The sequence below is a fragment of the Falco punctatus genome, assembly GCF_963210335.1.
Source record: "Falco punctatus genome assembly, chromosome: 7".
In the NCBI taxonomy this organism is placed as follows: domain Eukaryota; kingdom Metazoa; phylum Chordata; class Aves; order Falconiformes; family Falconidae; genus Falco; species Falco punctatus.
The window spans coordinates 58,652,061-58,672,900 of record NC_137587.1 but is presented as its reverse complement, the minus strand read 5'-3'; the positions used below and the strand labels follow the sequence as shown (position 1 = coordinate 58,672,900).

General features: G+C 42.0%; 1 protein-coding gene across 1 annotated transcript; it reads left to right on the top strand.

Annotated features, from left to right (window-relative positions):
* The first annotated feature begins 2,932 nt into the window (after window positions 1-2,932).
* Window positions 2,933-20,455, top strand: SLC30A4 (solute carrier family 30 member 4). Its single transcript, XM_080394720.1, has 7 exons — window positions 2,933-3,465; window positions 8,431-8,577; window positions 13,847-14,000; window positions 14,266-14,479; window positions 14,774-14,879; window positions 17,264-17,398; window positions 18,084-20,455. Exons 1-7 carry the CDS (start codon window positions 3,075-3,077, stop codon window positions 18,236-18,238), a joined length of 1,302 nt encoding a protein of 433 aa, XP_080250846.1. The 5' UTR covers window positions 2,933-3,074; the 3' UTR covers window positions 18,239-20,455.
* The last annotated feature ends 385 nt before the right edge of the window (window positions 20,456-20,840 follow it).

Below are 20,840 nucleotides of genomic sequence, written 5' to 3'. Positions count from 1 at the left end.
AATAAGATACCATACAACAACAAACTCCATAACCCATGGAGCCATACAATGAAATGTATGAGCTTTAATTAATGAGAAAGAAAATCATGCTGAGGACACCTCTGTATAATTAGCTGAATTGCATTTATAGTCCCTGCACAGCAACAGAGCTACCTAAAGATGACTGAAGAACCTGGACTCTTCAGCTGATGGCTCTTCTACCCATGGCAGCAATGTTTGTGAATCTGTGTTTAACATCCTTGTATGCTTCCTTGCTTTCTCTCCTGTTCTGCTACGGTCTTCTGTTGTACTCCTGCACTTATTTGCTACTTCTAATCCTACAGCAATTCAACACCTTCTATCTCCAGATGCTTGTCCAAAGTTCGTACACAACTTTCTAGCTTGCTCGCGGAGGTCTTCCACTCCCAGCAAGACTGCAGACTCATGCGCTGGAAAGCTGTTAAATTTTGAACTACTGGCAAGACAAATGCCTATGTATGTGACACTGTAACAGCAAATAATCACATTTCATTTTAATTTTATGTTGTGGAAACTCTTCAGAAACTTTTAATGCAGCACTGTCACCTACACATTATTTTATCGTTGTAACTCATTTAAACAGAGACATATATAGTAACACCCCCACTACACCCTAGAAATCTGAGTAAAAATGGAGTAAGTTAGCTTGAATTGTATAGCAAACAGTATGTTTTAAACCCCCAACTTTGAAAGTGCTGTATGACTTAAGGGATGACAGTATGAAAAGGAAATATTTCACATTAAATGGCTAACCTCTTAAAAGACTCTCTCACTTAGTTATTAAGTAAACCAGACTACAGAGAGGGTACAGCCTTGGCTGCCATAATAAAGAAATGGGAGTGTAACAGGCTGTTACAAAAGGTTTTGTTCAACAGAGGTTTATTTTGACACGTATTACTTGATTCTTGACAACACTTCAGAAAAATCTGGTCTTAGTTATTCAGTATAAGGCAAGCTGGCCAGCCTTGGTGCACTGGTTGTAGGTGTTGTCCCTGCAGCTCACTACCCTTCCTCAGTGCCAGAAGTTTCTGTTCCTGTAGAACAGAGCATGCACCTATTCCTCAATCTCTCAATGCAAAGCCCAACATTTTAAGACAGATGTTTTGGCAGCTCCTTCCTGGCTAGTCGTTCATGCCTGTGTGTCCTCACGCACTAGTGCTTGGTACAAGTGGTGAAACTGGTGAAACACAGTGAGTCAAATCACCCAGAGCTGAGAACAAAAACATTTAAGAATGGCTGAACTGGAACCCATCTGGGAGCAGTTCCCCAGGCAGCAAGGCTGGCGTAACAGGTTCGCAGCCTCGACTGTTCATTCCGCCTCCCACGCTGTTTGCTGCCCCCTCAGTTGTCATATGGGTGTCTACGCAAGCTGTGATCATGGCAGCAGTCTCAGTTACACACACAAATGTGTCCCAGCCCCCTCCAATATGTATTGTAAAATTCCGGCCCATTGCAGGAACCCAGTTCACTGTCTGGCCCCAAAACAACTGTGCCAGTAACCCTGCTGTGGGAATGATGAAGGAGGTGAAAGGGCAGGGGATGGCACCTCTGTCACCAACTGAGGGAGAACAACTTGAGATTACACGCTCAGGAAGACGGCCACAGTGTAAAGTGGCAAGGGAGCTCAGAGAAAGCCTAGTGCTGTTTATTTGTGGACATCATTATGGAAAAAAACAATAAGTAATCTCCGCCCAAATCCAGTTTACCCGCTACGCCTGCTGTCCTGCAGGGCCCGTTCCAACGAGGAACATCCTTGCTGGCTTGTTGGCTCCATGTCCTGCAGCGCCGCCGAGGATGGGCTACCAGGAAGGCAGTGCCCTTCTGCAGAGCCTTGCAGTCCTTCACAGCTCTCTGGTCTTTACTTGGTAACGGCCTTCAGCCCGGTCAAAACCCAGGATATGTACTGGCGCCGTGGTGGGCATGTTTTTCCCAGAAACGTTTGTGACTTGGGGAACTGACTGACGCAGTAACAGAATTTGGTCACGGGTACAAACTGGCCCCGAACCAGTGCAGGCTAGGAATTAGAAGAAAATTTCTAGTACCCAGACCAGTGAGGTGGGGGATGACTTCTCAACCTAATTACTCTTGAGTGAGAGCGTGGTTATGGAAGGAATTACAGGACAGCAGGGCCTCTGAGGCTCGTTTCTCCCTGCAGCCTTGAGGGAATGTTCAGAAAGGCACATGGAACTTCCCACAACACGAGGCTGCCCTGACGGGAGTTACTGGAAACGGTAAAAGCCACACAGTGCGAACGGGCGGCTTCTCAGACTGGAACCGCAGCACCGAACTACGCGGTCCAGGCTGCCGGCGCGCACGAACACAGCCGCTCCCGCCGACCGACCCCACGCGGGTGTTAAAGCCCCCGCACGGCACTCACCCGCCCAGCACAGGCGCACGCCCGGCGCGGCGCAGCGCAGCGCGGCCCCACCGCCTCCGCGGCCAGCGCCGGCAGCGGGGCTCGAACCGGTGGATCCCCGCGGGCGCGCAGGGATTGCCGGCGGCCGCCTGGCGGCCCGGCCCCTCCGCGCCCGCTGCTGCCGCCCTCCGCGGGGCCGGCCCGGGGGCAGTGCCGGGAGCGCGCAGGGGCTTCGGCGGAGGCGCGGCCGCTGATGGATGTGACGCGCGCGGCGGCGGCGGCGCTCCCCCTGCGCCGGCGGGGAGGCGGCCCTGCGCTCGGCGCCGCCTGCCCGGCCGCGCCGTGACCGTGCCCGGAGCCGCGCCGTGGCCGTGCCCGGGGCCGCGCCGGCGGGGAGGCGGGCTCCGCGGGGCAGCCGGGGCAGGTGACAGCGCCCGCGGCCGCCTCGCAGCTCGGTGCCCGGCGCGGGGGGGGCCGCGAGTGCCGGGAGGCGGCGGCGGCGGCGCGGCCCTTTGGTGCCGGGGCGCCCCGCGGGGGAGCCCTGCGTTGCGTTGCGGCCGGGCCCGGAGGGGCGATGTAGGGGACATGCCCTGACGGGACGGCGAGCGGACGGGCGCCGCCTGCGAGGGGGCAGCTGCGCCAGCGGAGCCGCCAGCGGCGGATCGGCCGGGCCCGGCGGGCCCCCCTGGCCGCCGGCGCTATGGCCGGGCCCGGCCTCTGGACGAGCATCAAGTCCCTGCTGCGGAGGAGCGAGGCCCCGCTGTTCCTGAACGACTCGAGTGCCTTTGACTTCTCGGACGAGGTGGGGGACGAGGACTTCCCCCGGTTCAACAAGCTGCGAGTGGTGGTGTCGGACGACGCCTCGGAGGCTGCCCCGGAGACGCCGGCGAACGGGGCGCCCCTGGCCCTGCCCTCGGACGACGAGTCGCTGCTGGAGCGGGACGGGGCCCTGCGCAGCGGCCGCGCCGGCCGGGCGGGCCCCTGCAGCGGCTGCAGCAGCCGGCGAGAGCGCTGCAAGCAGAGGACGGTGAAGCGGCGGCTGGCGCTCGCTGCCCTCCTCTACCTGCTCTTCATGACCGGGGAGCTCATAGGTGAGTCGGGGCGTTGCTGGCCGTCCCTCCGGCCCGGCTGTGCCCCTGCGCTGAGCGGCGCCCGCGGGCGTTTAGCGAATGGCTGCAAGTGCGGAGAATGAGCAAAGGCCGCCTGTATTTTCCACGCAAGGAAAAAAACCCCGAGGAATCTGCAGCTTCCCTTACCTGAACCTCCCCAGTTCCTCCCAAATGGCATCAGATAAGCTGGGTTTTTTGCTTTGTCCAATGGCTTTTTATTTCTCCCTGTGTGTCTTACAGGTGTGTAAGGTGTCTTTAGCGAGGGAGAAGCGTCATTTTATTACATACTTAAGATGAACAATTTCATCACAGTATGTTTTAATTACTGCCATACAACCCCACTGTACTTGCAACAGGAGAGGAAAACAGGGTTTCCACCTGTGGGATTTACCGTAACAACAAAACTGATACTGGGGAGTATTTGTCCTTATGCATCAGGTCAAGCAATACACTGTTACTTACAACTGAAAAGCCAAATCCCGAGCTGTCAGTGACAATCCAGGGAAGGAGACACTCTCTCGACAACTTCCCGACGCCTACTGAGCTCTGGGCTAGCATATGCTCCATCCAAACATAAATCGTACAAGCAAAGTCCATCAAAATAATAGGTATTTTGACAGTTCCCATTACAACACTTAAGACTACCAGGTAGTTTGGTTAAATTACGTGTTTTCTGTTTGTTAATACTTGGCAGAAGTACGGTGGGCTTTTACCTGGAAAGCTGTTCCTATATAAGCATCTGATTGTTGTTGGTCAGAAGAGTGAATCTTGTGCTCAAGTTCAGCTTTCATTGCTCCCGCATAAAAGGCAGGCTGTCATCTGCTGTTCAGGTTGAAGAGAAACCTATGCATTATACAGCGGTCTGTACAAAATGACTGCACTTTATTTAATAGGCTATAGCAGCATAGGTTTGAAATAAAATTTAAGAATTGGAGGTTCCTTGGATGCATAGATGAGCTATTATGTGTTACGCCTTTGCCATTACCTAATCAATTTTACAAAGGATAATATTTATCTTCTAGTCTCTGTTCATTTATTAATCAGTGTCCTGTTACCATCTGGTTTTTTGGACACATCCATGCCATTCAGTGCAAGTGTCTGCTCGGTGCTGCTCAGCCTCCTGAAGGATGCTTGAAGTCTCCCATCTGCTTTCCCCCAATTTGAAGTGGTGGGGAGCATTACACAGTGCCAGCACATTGATGGGTTGGTCCAGGGCTCTCTAGCAACTATAACAATTAATTGCTTTTAAACTGCTTTCATTTTAACATACAAGTATAAATCACAGCTAATGAGATAAATTGTTGGCCATAATTCACCAGGTGGGGGAAAAAAAAAAGTCACAAAAACTTTCTGGAAGTAAAGGACAGAGATACCTCAGATATAGCAACGTGGGACCTACATCCTCCTCCTCACCTATGCAGATTTGGTCAGTAACGGCTGAAGATCTGACCTTTGCTGATGTGGTGAGCTAATGCTCTTGGATCACTTGTCCTAGGACAGTTGTGAATTGCATCTTAAAGACAGGAACTTCTACAAGATGGATAGGGAGCAAAATCATTGCCTGAGTATAAATAATACAGTTTGTCCTACATGTGTAGAAAAAAATCCCTAGGAGAAACGGTCTGTTTTTCAGAGAGAGACCAGATTACTGACTGTATTTGCACCGGTTTTATTTGGGGCCTTATTTCAGGAACGCGGGTTAATGGAAGAAAGTAGTTTTGTCTTTTAACATCTCTCTGTGTGTGGTTAGTCATTGATAACACTGCCACAATACATCAGCTTATCATGGATAAGGCGCTTTGCGTCAGACTTGTGAGGATCTGCCTGAATGCCTCCATTTGCCCCCTGGCTCCATTTTTTTCTCAGCATGACCTCAGGTAAATTTGATAAGCAACACAGCATTGCATCTCAGATGCAGGCACCCTTTAACATGAGAGTGATTTTATTTGATTGTATTCATACCAGAGTTCTCATATACGCTGAATTTAGTTCATCTGAAGGGCCCCTCACTGAACAGTATGTCTGAGCTGTAGGCAGCTTATGCTGAAGTCACTGAGAATGTATCTGTTGGGGGCTTCAGATCCGATTCATGCTGTTCTAGACCTCCCCATAGCTAGTGCAGGGAGAGCTCTAGAAATAATATGTGTTGAGAGTAAAAAATAATTTCTCATCATTGTCACATCATCTGTTTCTCCCTCACAGCCAGGACTTCTGCAGGCTCAGCTCAGGGTGGCGGATTTATCTGTTCAAAGTGTTGGTACTGTAGTGTGGGCTCATCCTCCTCAGGTTTCTGTAGGCTATCACCAGCCCTACTTCATTATTTTGGCACGGAGGCAGACAGCACTAAGGGGCCAGGCCCATAAAATATTCAGGCATCCAGCTTGCACAGCAAATATATAGAGGACTTGGGTATCTCTGTACTTTTGTGGATCTTGACCTGAATGACTTGTCACAGGGCAAGTAATCAGCAGTAGAATGAGTAATTACAGATGGAGCCCTCAAGTCCTGGGTCAGTGCTGTTCCTGTTTAATTTATTTCACACCACTCCTTTCTTGTGTTCTGTCTGGTTGGCTTCAAATTTTGGAACTTCCTGAATTGATCTGTAGCTCAGGTATTTGGGAAACTGTGTTTGATTACATAGAACATTTTAACTGACTGACTTCTGTGATCTTTGACAGATTTGAGTTTGAGAAAAAGGCAGAAGACCCTATCAGACAATTAATTTCTTCAGCAAAAGTCCTCCTGCTGTCTGTTACCGATGTCAAGATAAAGGAAATCTTGTTTCAGCAGCTTTTTTGTGAAATCTTGATTGGCATATTTTTTCCCAAAGTATAGCCAAGCTCATTACCCCAGCCCACCTCAGTTTTTGTTGTTTAATTTGATGAACAGTCATTGTAAAAGTCAGATAACAACTTACACTTTGTGGGAACCATTTTGCATCAAGAAATTAAAAACATATTGCAAATCTTAGTTAGCTTTTCTGACAAGGTTTTGATGTTTTCAGCTATGTTGAGAGATTTCCAATGATCGTCCGTGAGAAGGACAGCTGTCCTTCACAGGTCACTGAAAGCAGTGGTGAGCCATCAAGCTGTCTATTTGTAGAGGTTATAGATGTCCTTTTTTTTTCCCAAGTTGCCAATCCTGTTTGAACAGCTCTTAAGCAGTACTTTTAACCAAGCAATGAACCGATACATTTGGAAACAGAGAACCTTTGATATCAGAATTTTGTAAATCTCAGTTACATGCTGCATTATGATTAGCTTCTGTACCTGAATTCCTTCTTTATAATTTTATTTTTATAGTTTTTAAAATTGAGACGCTAGCTGAAATAGAATTGACTCATCTTGGACTGAAGTGATTCTCAAAATTAATACATGTGAATTAACATATGTACTTTGAATGGTCATACATGTAAACCACTGGATTGAATGTCCATACATATAAACTACTCAATTCAATGTCCATACATATAAACTACTCAATTCAATGTCCTTAAATACAACGTTTCTTCTGTGCTGACTGTACAAAAGGCTGACTCACACATTTCTAAGTCATATTTTTTTAAATTACGTGAGAACACAAATTAATTCAGAAAGGAAAGGTGTAACTCATTTTACTCAAAAAGCTGATGAATTGCTAAATCTTAAAAACTCGTTAGTTTTGAGCTGTGATAGCCTTTGGAAAATTTCAGCCTCAGAGGAATTTGACTTGGACACTTACAAACAACTGAAGAAGCGGGGATGGAGGAAAGGAACTGGTTGAAAATGTGGTGTGTTTGGTAGTTACCCTCAGTACAAGCACTACTACAGTATCAGCCAAAGTGCTTTGTTTGGCTGGGGAGGAGCACGTAGCTCTGTCTGCAGGTGTGTACATACAAACACCCGCAGCCATACATACACACATGTGTTTTATGAGCAGTCTTGAAAGCAGTCAGCCAGTTGTGAATTTCCCTTTGCTGTTTACTCATGTTCAGCCTCTTCCCTAAGACAGTTTTAATTGTATATGAAGATACCTTTACCCGAAATGTTAGTTGGAGCCTCAAGCTTGCCAAATGGCGTGCCAGCTGCATGCTTTGCTCTGTAGAATTTAGAGGCTGAATGACAATCTCAAGGTAAAAAGAGAAACTAAATCATAGCTGAGCTGACACTAAAGATGTGCTCTTTTCTGAGAAAGTGGGCTTACTTTCATGCATATGGAAGACAACACAGCTTGTCCTTGATTCCCCTTTGGATAAGGGATGCTTAAGAGAGGTGCATTCTTTACATCTCACCTATCCAACAGTAGCACTAGCAATTGAATTGGAACAAAGATACTAACCTTTGATCTGAGGTTATTTGTCTCAATGCAGCTCACAATTATGAGGAAAAAATATGGTAATAAATAACCAAAGAAAAACACTATGCAAGTGAAAGTCATCGTCTGCAGTATGTATTGGCAGGACTTATAAACCTCTGCCATAACAGCGAAATAATGAGGGTTAAAAGATAATGTAATAAAAATAGAAAGGGGGCAGGGTAAATTTCCTTGCCATTGAGTCACTGGATTTCTGTCCCTGTTCCACAATGTCAAAATATTTAACAGATGTAATTTAATAAAAGGATCAGCTGATTAAACACACATGCAATAATATATATAGAAAAGATACAAAACTATTTTTGGCCTGATCTTGCAAACATTATAATGCAAGTAATCTCTGTGAGCATAACAGGACTGAATCATTTCTGTGTTACTCTTAATAGAAAGCACACTTCACTGCACTTGTAACTATGGTAGCCTTAAATTATAGCATGGCATTTTGATTGTAATGGCAAAACGCCCCTGTTTAGGGATTATAAGAAGGGCTCTCAATACACTGTTCTGAAAATACATAACTGTAAGCTGTGCTAAGAGGATATTATCTAGAATCATTAGTGGCATACATCCTGACTTTTCCAACTTTGTTTTCAGGTGGATACGTTGCTAACAGTCTAGCAATTATGACAGATGCACTTCATATGTTAACTGACCTTAGTGGTATTATTTTGACCCTGCTTGCTCTCTGGCTGTCTGCAAAATCTCCCACAAAGAGGTTCACTTTTGGATTTCATCGCTTAGGTATGTAGATATCAGCTTTTGCTATTAACAAGAGTATTTTAAGCAACAACTGTAAAGATCACCTAATTCTAGAAGAATAGGTAACTAGAAAGTAGCAACAAGCCTAAAATTTGCTTTAACACTCTGACTGTGATGTCCTTTCACCGGCCATTGTGGATCCACTACACAGATTGTATTTCCACAAGGGAATAGATAATAAATTTTTTTTTTACATTTTAAATCTCAGCCAAAAGTGAAGTTTGATGGCAGAGTTTCACTCACTATGAGCAGGATGTCTCTCTCCATCTCTGTGGAACTGGGACTTAGCAGATTCCGAGTTAAATTCTAAATGCTTGATTCATGTACTGTCTTGAAGAGGAAGGCTGGGGAATTGGATAGACGATGACATTGTAAGTATGACTTCCTACAAATGAACCATGGCCTAGAAAGTTTAAAAAGGGTTCAGAGGAGGAAGGTGTCCCCAGCAAGAACAAGAGTGGATGTGCAGCTGTGTTTCACAGCCTATCCACAGCTGGTGGGCTGTTGCATTAGGTCAGGCCCCTGTGCACCTTTGTGCTTTGGAGTTGAGGCTTTTAAGCAAGAGGGACACATTCTTTGGCCACTCACTGCTGTACCGCTGTTAACTGCTTGTGTGACACACCGAGGAGCTTCTTGGAGCTGCACGTCAGTCAGTTGCTGTTCACAACATTATTGCCAGTGCCCAGGATGTACATCTTCCATTGACTTCAGTAGAATTATGGATAGGACCATTTTCTAGTGTCACTGTGAAAAACTACATCTTAATCCAGAATTAAAAAGTTCTGTAGAGCATATTATCACAGAGTTCTGCCCTGCCAGAAGCCGCATAGATCAGTATCCCACTTGCACTCCTCAAACCACACAAAGCAGAGGTCAGAATGTCCCATAGTTTGCAATACAGTAAGTCACTTAACCTCTGTCTATTTTAGGTGTCTGTAAAAATAAGTATAAACAATTACGTACTAAACCTTGGAAAGGTATTTTCAGGATTCATTACTTCATGTTTGGAAATGTAATGATGATAAAAGGGTGTTTTCATGTGGTTGCTGACTGGATATAACAATTCTTAATATACAGTTGCAGGTCTTGTAGGCATTTTACCAAAAGCTTCAACCTTTATTTTTCATGAAATAGATAATTTCTAGTGTCACAGTTTGCTGCCTCTGATGTGTACGTTCTATAGTGTATATTTTTCAAGAAATTCCAATGTCTTTTGTAGTCATTATTTGTAATTCTTATTTTGGCTGCTAGAACAGCAGCAGAATTCAACAACTCCATCACTCCTAGGCACTTGTCATCAGTTAGTCACTAATGCATGAATGCATAACTCTGTATACTAGCAGAGATCTTCAGGGCTTTAGCAAGAAAACATTAACAGTGCCAGCATTTCCCATTACAAACTTTTCTTTCAAGAAGTTTTAATTTTGTGATAGAAGCTCCCCTAATACTGAAACCTGACCTTGCAGGTATGCCCCTGGCATTTGCTCATACTCTCCAGAAGGATGTTTGCATTTATACATACTTTAATGCTATTTAAAAAATTATTTGAGTAGTTGTGTGTCTTTGTAAATTTTCTAAAACCAAATAGTACATACATTGAACATACCACGGCCTAGCTTAAAACCTAAGTTAATCTTAAGAAAAATACAACTTACTTAACCATTAAAATCTTACCTGGTTATGTAAATTTTCGCCAACTTTTCAATTAATTTGAGGGCTCCATAGCACTTGCAGACATAAATCCTTGAGGATTCCTGCCACCTCACTTTCTGTACCTTTTTGTTTTCCTGTTTTAGTGCCAAGAAAAATATTGTCCAGACTGATCCAGTGGTGGCCCATGGGCTAGATCTGGCCCATGGAATTAGTTTATATTGCCACCATCTTCTCCCTGGGAGAAGCTACAGGGAGCAGCTTCTCAGTTCTGCAACAGTTACTCGCCCTTTTCCGCCCCAGTGACAGTAGGAGGTCAAACACTACAACAGGTTGCAGAGTCTCACAGTAGAAATACTCAAAACCAACTGGATGCCGCCCTGAGCAACCTGTTGTAGTTGGCCCTGCTTTGAGCAGGACAGCAGTTTCCAAGGGTTCCTTTCTACCTCGGCCATTCTGTGTGAATAGCGGCAGTGCAGTTTTCTCTGGAGGAGGAGTAGAGCATGGGGGCGGGTGGAAGAGCGTTTCTGTGGCTGCAGTGAGGAAGGGGAAGTGTGTAAAGGCCTTGCAAGGGACCCCCCCCAAACGCTGGCCTAGGCTCTCCAAGTACAGAAGATGGGACGGTTCAAGATTACCATACACAGGGGTTTTTTTTAAGTCACATTTGTGAAATTTATTTGCCTGATTTTAGGCACTCAGTGCTAATGCCATGGCCTGCGGGCCCAGTTTCACACATCAGTGAATGCTGGCAATGGAACAAAGCTGCTTCTAGGGTATATCCTCTCTGTAACACATATTTCCAAATAACCTATATGCCAGAAGCTTGTCAGCAAATATGAGCTCAACAATAGCTTGAATTTCACGAGAGAGATGTTAAAACATGACAGAACATTAAAAACAGGGTACAGATTGAGCATCTGTCACAGAAAAAATGTGGAGTGTTTGTTTAAAGCTGGGAATATGTGCAAGAACTATCTCATTGCTGACCTGCTTTGCATTAAGTTTGAAGATAATCTGTACATACAGTAAGCATGAAAACATTCTAATGAACAATATTTCTGGCGCTCGTTATCACTTTTGTTTGCAGAACGATGAATTTTCAAACTTGTTCCCATAAACATTGCATTGTTAAGACAACAGACCTATTAGTTGCCTAGTCAAATTCCAGAAGAAAATTAGCACTAGTTTTCACTTATCTGAATTCTCTCTGAATACATAATGTGTATGCTCCACATTCAGTTTTATTCAGTTTTCAGTGGTGAAAAGGAAGCTGACAGATTCAGGAATGGGTTAGAAAAGTGAAGACAAAATAATGGAAATTGCAGTCATGTCTAAAAAGGATTATATTCTTGAAGCCAAAAATAGTTCTGTTTCACCACCAAGTAGAGATACCTCCTTCTCAGCAAGACACTGAGCAGATTTAAGCACAGATACGGAACCTGGCATTTTTCCATTGCTGCAGAGACAATGTTAGTAGTGACAGAATCAGTCAGTCCGCTGAGACAGTGCATAGTTCATTTCACAAGAAGTGAAAGATCTCAGCACAAATCTACAATGCTGACATGACAATGACTGTGAAAGAAACTGCAAGGAAAACACTGGTTTCCGATGCCGAAAACATGAGTTTAGATTGTAAAACCACACTATATTATTTCTCTGCTACATGCTAATGTGCTATGGCTCCACAAATTTTTTAAAAAGCATTCTGGAAAACCTTCTAAGCAATGTACTGGATTTTTTAAAGGCTGTTGCCCTGAATAATCTGCCTGCTTTGTAAAGAACACAACCACTTGCATGGGTATTTCCAGGATTTTCATGTTGCCCTGAGACTGTGGCAGTTGCCTTTCAGAGCCTTGTTACTGCCTGGTAATGCTGGTACTCGTCCAGGCACTGACACACTACTGAACAGCTGAAGGCGTTGGTGTGAGTTTCTTCTCCCATAATTATGTTACAAATTCAGTGTATGGATCAAGTGATTTCGGTGATATTAAAATGCTTGTAGAGCTGCATGGTTTTTACTGTAATATTCAATAAATACAATTAGGGCAGTTCTGTGTTAGAAATGACACCTTCTGCAGTTACCAAGGTTGTACTGTACACTGACGGATTCAAAGCCGAGGGAGAAGCGAGGCAGTTCTCAGATCAGATCTTGGCTATGGTGTAGCTAAGATCAGAATTTTGCTCTTACTGGGGAATAAATCAGGGCAACGTGTGAAACAAGGGGGAAGAACTGCCATTACAATTCCACGTAAATGAATTCCAACTCTGATCTTTGAGTTCCCACAGGAAGGCTAAAATCCAGTGATGCATCTGGGAAGTGACAGTAATGAGCGTTACACAGAATGATGACAGATTACTTGGGCATGGCTGCAGATTTCCAAGCAATACAATGGAGCGAGCATTAAGGTTTTCCCAGTGCTTTCTGTAAGGCCCTGTATTAACTTCATACAACTGAGACAGTCTTTTAACTGGGCCAGTGTTTTCTCTGCCAGGTATCTTTGCCTTTTAAGTTTCAGCTGCAACAGGGCAATCACTTTGAGAATATGAAGCTACAGGGTAGAAGTATATTTATGTTAAAATGAACCTAGTGACCCCTATTCTTTATAGTAGGGCCTTAAAACTAGTGTGGACTCATCCTCTTCAGGTTTATGTATGCTGTTACCAGCCCAATTTCATGACTTGGGTACTGAGGCAGATAGCACTAAGGTCCCGACCCATAAAATATTCAGGCCTATTTACCTCACATCAGAACAGCAGGAACCTTGTAGAGAGCTGTAACCACTTTCCACAGATGTAAATGGCAGCAGAAGGTGCAGGATAATGAAATACTAGTTTTTATTAAGTTTCTAATTTTCTCTTTATTTAGATGTATGCGCCCTTTAGAATGTCCCTGCTAATCAGATAAAATTCCTGTACCAAAATGCTTGTCATAACACTCTTACTTTTGTGAAATACGAGTATTTGGTAAATATTAGAGAATGTTAAAACAGAGTATTACAGCAATACAGAAACGTACATTAAGCAATCCTTCATAGCAGAAATCTGCAGTAGATACTATGTACACATGTGTTAAGAACATTGGGAGTAATAGGTCTGACAAGTTTGTACTGTTCAGTTTCTTAATCTTTTTATAATTTTTCTCCATCCTAAATATAAAAGGATATATAATACTAATTTCTAACCCCACCAGCTTAATACTGTGGAGGTTTGAAATCAAGCTTTCTCTTATTTGTAGGTGGGCTAGTGACGTTTGAGATCACCTACCCTCCTCTCCCTGGACAGGGCCTTTGTTGGCAACATCTCAGACAAAAGTTCTGGGCTGTCTGGAGAAGTCACAGTCATCGTCTGTGCAGAACCTTTCAGAGAATATGCAATTGGAGGGATATACTGACAGAGAAGTGTGAAGGAGTTGATTAGAACAAGCTCCATTTGTTAATCCTATTTTACAAGTTTTACTTACTGCACAACTTGTTAGTTGTGCACTGGGGTTATAATACGCATAAAATAGTTAAAATAATTAAGGGTCTGTCCATGTTCTAATTTGGAAATAGAAATAGATCTGAGACTCACTTTCGTAATGTTGTTTCCTTTCTGTTTGCAGAAGTATTGTCAGCCATCCTTAGTGTATTGCTGGTCTATATCCTTATGGCATTCCTCTTGTATGAAGCTGTTCAAAGAACTATCCATATGGACTATGAAATAAATGGCGATATCATGCTGATTACAGCAGCCGTTGGTGTTGCAGTTAACTTAATGTAAGACCTCACTTTCTCTCCATTAACACTCATAAATGTGTTTCTGAATAAGCTGCTAATTCATTCATGGCCTGTAACTTTATCATGGGGTGTAATTTTGCTGGACTTCTTCATTTTCATATGTAAGACAAGAAATGATGCTGAGTATTACTTTTTCAATTCTTTGGTTTAAAAGGAAACAAAAAGAAAAAAAGCCACAAACATACACCCCCCCCCCAACCCCTAAAGCCTGTTTCTTGGAGTGTTTTTCTTCTTTCACTTTCAGAATGGGTTTTTTGCTGAATCAATCTGGCCACCTGCACTCCCACTCCCATTCCCACCCTCACTCTCACGTACCTCAGTCGACCTCTCCTAACAGAGCCCACAGCAGCAGCCACGGCCACAGCAGCCTTGCCGTGAGAGCAGCATTTGTACATGCCCTGGGGGACCTGGTACAAAGTATTGGTGTGCTCGTAGCTGCCTACATCATACGCTTTAAGGTAAGGCATGGCTAGTCTTTGAGGCAGGGTGGAATTTTTTTAATTTCAACTCCAGTGATGAAATTAAAAAGGGACTTGTTTTTCTAAGTGAATAAAAAAAGTAGATTTTGATATTCTAAGCTTCATATATTCACACAAAATAAGCAAAGACTATCTCCATTATCTATTTTGTAACTATGCAAACAAGAAATACTCATGACAGTTGGAGCTAGAGTAGCTGCATTTTCTGAGTCATGTTTTTATAAGTGAGCTTATTTTCATACATGCTTTAACACTTCGGAACTTCCCTTCCAGCCAGAATACAAGATTGCTGATCCTATATGTACATATGTATTCTCCATACTGGTGGTTTTGACAACAGTTCGAATTCTGTGTGACACAGGAGTTATTATTCTAGAAGGTAAGATCTGTGCGCAGTCAGCAGTACCTTACATGTCAAATACCAATGAGCATTGGCACCTTTTTGACATCATGATCAAATCTTGACAAATCGGTTTGTCTGGAGACCTGGTTATCCTCCTGTTGCTTTAGTTTGTTGATTCTTGATGGCTTATCTATGTTGCAGCAGTCTTTCAGTGACTGATCTCTGCCACAATGACACAAGTCCTAGCTCTGCTCATACTTTACCAACAAGGGAGGGTAAAGTGAAATGTACAGAACTGTCTTGTGTGTCTGCAGTGGCTACCAGCTAAACTAAGAAAACATTTGCTTAGACTCAGTTGTATACTTTCACTTTAATTACTTGTAAAGTTAAAGTGAAAGTGAATGCATGTAAAATGAGCAAGCAGGCTTAGGCCACATGGATGGGTGGGTGGTTCACGCCTGTCCCATCTTCCCCTTTCCCGCAAGCGCTGTTCTATTACTTGTGTGCCAATAGGGAACATATTACTGTTGCCATAGGGGAAGCTACCAGTAGAGTGGTGTAAAAGGAAGAATTAAAAAAAAAAAAAAGGGAACAAAATAGCAGAACGTAAGCTGAAGAATCTTATCTCATGTGGTGACTTAAGAGGGAAAGATGCTGGCAATGTTGTTTGCGTTATTATAGCTAACATGCCAACTACTGGTGCTTGATCTAGCGCTTACACCTTACGAAAGTGAAGATGCTAGGGACGGGAGAAAAATCCTAGGTTTTAGCTGTACCTTCTTAGCTGTCTCTTGAACTATGATTGACTTGACTTCTATTATGTTAGGAAGTTAAATCAAAGACCTCAACATCTTCAATGTCAACTGCTTTTGCTGTCATTTGAAAAAAAATCTCCAACAAAATGGAAGTTCACCAAGAAGGCAAAAATGGTGAAAATTGTGTAAGAAAACTCATTTAGCTCCCAAGGCAATAGCTAAGATTTAGCTGAAGAAAACAGCTAAGACAAACTAATGGTTTATTAGATTCCATATGTTTTGAGTTGTAGCTGTTTACATAGGTATCCCAGTTGTCATAAAAATATCCAAATTAATCATGTTATTAAAAGCGATGATAGGTAGGCTTTATATATGCTAGGGAATTTTTACAACTCAAATTCAGGACCTCCAGAGAATGGACTTGCATTTATATTGGAGATTATTGCTACAACATCAAGGTCCTTGGAGTTGTATCAGCTTTCAGTATTAATTTTAACTGAAGTTTCATCATTATACTAGGAATGCTAAGTTAAAATTTAAATGATTACCTAATTCAAGCAATGAGATTCAAGCTTTTAATACAGATTTATAAGGCAGCACAAAAGTCTTATCAATAGCATGATGTAGACATCAAAACTGAAGTCCCAGTTTCCTGGGGAAAAGAAAGCTGTGCAAATAATACGAGGCAGTTAGCTGTTTATCAGCTAAATAATTTTCGATGGTCTTCACTAGAGGGAAGATCTTGCTTAATGTGAGACAATCCTAGACATTGACCTTTCAAGAGAGGAGTACTGGAACTAGCATAATTTAAAAGACAGTAAGGCATCAGGTTCAGAGAGGAGTTATCCAAAAATTCTGAAGCCATTTGAGAGGCAAGTGGCTGAAGTCCTCATAGTATATATAATCAAACTCCATACAGCTGGAACATAAGCAGTAAAAAGCTATGATAGTAACAAAACTATTCAGAAACACAGTTTATTCAGTATTTTTGTACTAGTTTTTGACCCATGTTGATCATCTAAACTTTTGATTGTGCCCTTTGTACAGCTAAAGGGTGGAGTAGGGATGCTGTGGAGGTGCTGTAGGTGCTGAAAACACTATGTCTAGAAGGACTTGGTTAGTGCAATCATTGATTTGCAAAGATGCCACACTGTAAGACAAAAGTCTTACGTGTTAACCACTGCAGATGGAATAGTATGAGCATTGGAAAGTGACAGCAGTTACCTGAAGAGAGAAGTGTCAGGAGACAGGAGGAGACAGGCCCTAGCTGTATTTTTTTTTTTAGATTCTGACTAAGCTTAGAGTCTGGTCTAAGCAGTTACAGGGAGTTAGAAGCTGCAGTACAGTTGTCTACAGAAATACATTGTTCCAAAGATCTAATGCTAGCTGTTGCCAGAGAGCTGATTCAGGACAGGAAAAATTGCATTTGAGACAACACTGCAATTCCTGTACAACTTCTCTATCTTATGTAGACTTAAATATTAAGTCCATATTAATGGACTTAATATGTCAATTTGCATATTGCTCTCTATTGTTAACTTGGAAGTTACTGATCACTTCCAACAGCACAAATTATCAAGTCATCAAGATCTGTCACGATGTTTTAAAGACCACTGAGAGTTTGCAGAAGACAGAATTAATTTTATCTCATGTTTGGTGTCACAGGAGTTCCAAGGCATTTGAATGTGGATCGCATTAAGGAAGACTTGATGAAAATTGAGGATGTTTATTCTATAGAAGATTTAAATGTTTGGTCTCTCACTGCAGGAAAAACAACTGCCATAGTCCACTTGCAACTAGGTAAGCTGCTGTATAGCATAATTCTAAATTAAATCTAAGTGTAGAAAAACCCCCAATACTTTCTCTTCATATTATTATTTAAGTTGAACCAGGAAATACCATTCTGGGAAGACAAAAATCTCTACTAACTATGGTTTTGTACAGCAAGATATAGAACCCACTGGCCTAGAAAGACATAGTATAAATGAAAATTGTGCAAAGAAAATATATTCACACTGAAACACCCAATACAGATTTTTTGAGTAAGAGGAAAGAAAAAAAAAATTCTCCTCAGAAATTCCCTTAGGGAATTTGTCCAGGGAAAGACAGAGTGAAGTTCTAATGCGGAACAATCTGACATATGAAAAATAAGTATGTTTTGCCAAAAGGTGTGCTAATTTAGACATCTAACAGTACCATGAATATTAATTCTTAGTAAGAAAGCTCAAGTTGGTCTTTTTTAGGGGTAGCGAGCGGTGTCTGAAATACACAGTTTTATCAAGATGTGATTCTAGTTATAAGATACAGACTTAAAGGTGTAAAATAATATATAGAGTACATAGTGACCACGGAACAGTATTAAATTAATAAATGAGCATGACCAGAGATTATTCTAGTTGGTAAAACTGTTATAAATTTGAGAACAGCAGGACTGCCCAGGTTTCTTGAAGAGTGAATTCTATTAATTGTTTTCTTGATCTTCCAGTTCCTGGTAGTTCGTCTAAATGGGAAGAAGTTCAGTCCAAGGCCCGACAACTGCTGCTGAGCACGTTTGGAATGTACAAGTGCTCTGTCCAGCTTCAGAGTTACAAACAGGAAATGAACAAAACCTGTTTGAGTTGTCAGAGTTCCAGTGCCTAATTTCGTATGTTTTGGGAACTGCTGCCTTATTTTTTTTCTTGTAGTTAAAGACTGAGAGCAATAAATGCAAAATGAAAATGATCAAGTAGAAACCATTAATATGTGGATTTGTGCTATGTAACGTGCAGCAGGGAGAACTGGTGCTGCAAAAAGTGCAGTGGTTGCCCTACAGAACATGTATTTCACTCTCTCCCTTGTACTGGTTTATCCAATTTATTATTATTTTGAGACAAAGCTGTTTTCAGATCATTGTTTACAAACTGCAACGTGGCTCTGCAGATACCTCACAAATTACAGTCCAATATTGTCCTTTAATAACTATGTACCACAAAGTACCTGCACTCCAAATGGAGCATCAAGTATTAAGTATTTCAGTTAAAAGTCTCTAATGCTGATCATGCCAGGGTTCCATAATATGTCATGATCCCTGAGTTCATTATACAGTATTTTTGCAATAGTAATTTTCATACAGTTTATTAAACTATAATGCATACAGTGCTAGTGGAATTCTTTTGGAAACTGTCTCTTCGGAGACACTGCAAAATACAGAATTTACTGTACCCAGACCAGAAAGTTAGCTTTAATCTGGGCATTCAGAGATCCAGCCAGGAAGATCCTTGCCTGGACTTCTGGTATTTAACTGGAGACCCAACACTGGACCCAAAGTGTTTTAAGTGATCAGTTATCTTTAATGTATTTTAGAATAGGGTTTATACATTAGAAACAGTTATTTATTTTACAAAGTTTTGACTTGTAAGATGAATTTATTATTAATAATCTTGAATGTCTAAACCAACATTTGCTTCACATTAAAAGGCCAGTTGATTAGCATGCATTCTAGTTATAATTAGTAAATGTTCTGTAATTGATCATTTATCCATGATTGTTCTGTTCTAAAAGTCAAATGATAGAAACTATGCTTGACGTGGAGATAGTCTCAAATACAATCTACAGACATGCAAAATACGTGAATCTAACAGGAAAGTGAGGAGCAGGAGTTTCAAGTATCTATATTCTCTCAGTCACAGATCTCTGACCTTCTCATCTTTGCTTTAAGCACAGTATGGCAGTATCCTGACAGGAATGTCACTGCAATAGATAGCAGTCCCCACTACTTAGCTTTATGAATAAAGCAAAATCCAAGCAAGCTCAGTAACCTAATGGTGTTGGACAACATTATCGTAACAACCTACGGAGGTAGAAGAAAGTCCTTTTCTTATTTACCAAGGGATGAGGTGATTTGAAAAGACTATTTATTCATCCAGACATCTCAAAGTGCACAAACTGAATTGCTTAGCTTCATGGTGGAACCCCTGTACTTCGAATGTACACAGGATAATAAAACCTGACACTAAGCTATTGTGCACCTCAAAGCTCAGATTTACGCCTGCTTCTGAAGTCATTGCATCGGAGAAGCTAAGGGCAACAAGAATATGACGTGCAAAGTTCAGAAGATGGGAAGAACTTGGCTTCAGATATTTTTTGCTTATTCTGTACTTTGACCTTTATGCAGAACTTCCACTGACATCAAAAGTAGTTCTCTGTGTGGATCAGAAAAGAAATTTTTTGCCCAATAATGGATATTGTGATACTCAGCTGTGAATACTTAAGCTATTGTCTGTTTTGAAACTTGCTAGGGTTTCACATATTCATCAGGCTGATTTGTACCTGCAGTTGCTGATAACAATCTTTGCTTCTTTTCTCCCCTTTTTTGAGGTAGGGGTCACATAATGAATTTTTACTGGTGAAAACTGACAGCACAGTATTCATTTGAACAAAGCGCACGTAACACTGGATTATGTTTGTTCTGGCAAGAAATGGGAAGCATCGGAGCACATATAGCCCAGAGGCGAAGTAGCACTGTACTTGAGAAGTTAATGCTTCAGTACAAACACTGTCATTAATTAAGCCATATCACAGTTCATGAAAAATGTGCATCCCATACTTACAAACTTCCTGGAAAAAAAATACCACAAACAAGTAACAGGTATTTTGCACATACTAATACTCAAATAGGCTTTAATTAAATTGGGGTTTACAGTCAATGTAATTAGAAGTTGGAGTACAGTAGATGTATTGTATTTGGAGTTTTTTAATAATTTACTACACATTTGTTTAATTGAAGAAAAAAGCAGAAGTGTGTTGCTTTATTGTGGGTTTTATTAAATCAATTATTAAAGTTCCCATTGTTGTTGTCTTATAAAACATTTATTTGTACTTCTGTCTCTTGTCATCATCTTTGATTCTTACAGCAGCTGTTTTTTGAGATGTCTGATCACTCAAGCTTAACTCAGTTTGGAGATGCTATATATAGAATGACCTATGTCTCCCTCTTTAGTCTGAACAATTTAAGTCTTGTTATTTCCCGTGTGGTAATTGCACTTTATAAAATACAGGCTCACAAAGTATGGTGAAGGATCAGCCATAAAGCAACTGGCAAAACATTCTTGAAATGCTACATTCACCCTTGAGGGGCCCTTGTTATCAAGGTCTGTAGACTGGAAGGAGTTCAGAGAAAAAGCAACAGAAGAAGAAATGAGAATGAAGAATAAAATAATCAATGCTCAGGGAGACTTTGAAGCATACATTCCTTGTTTTAATG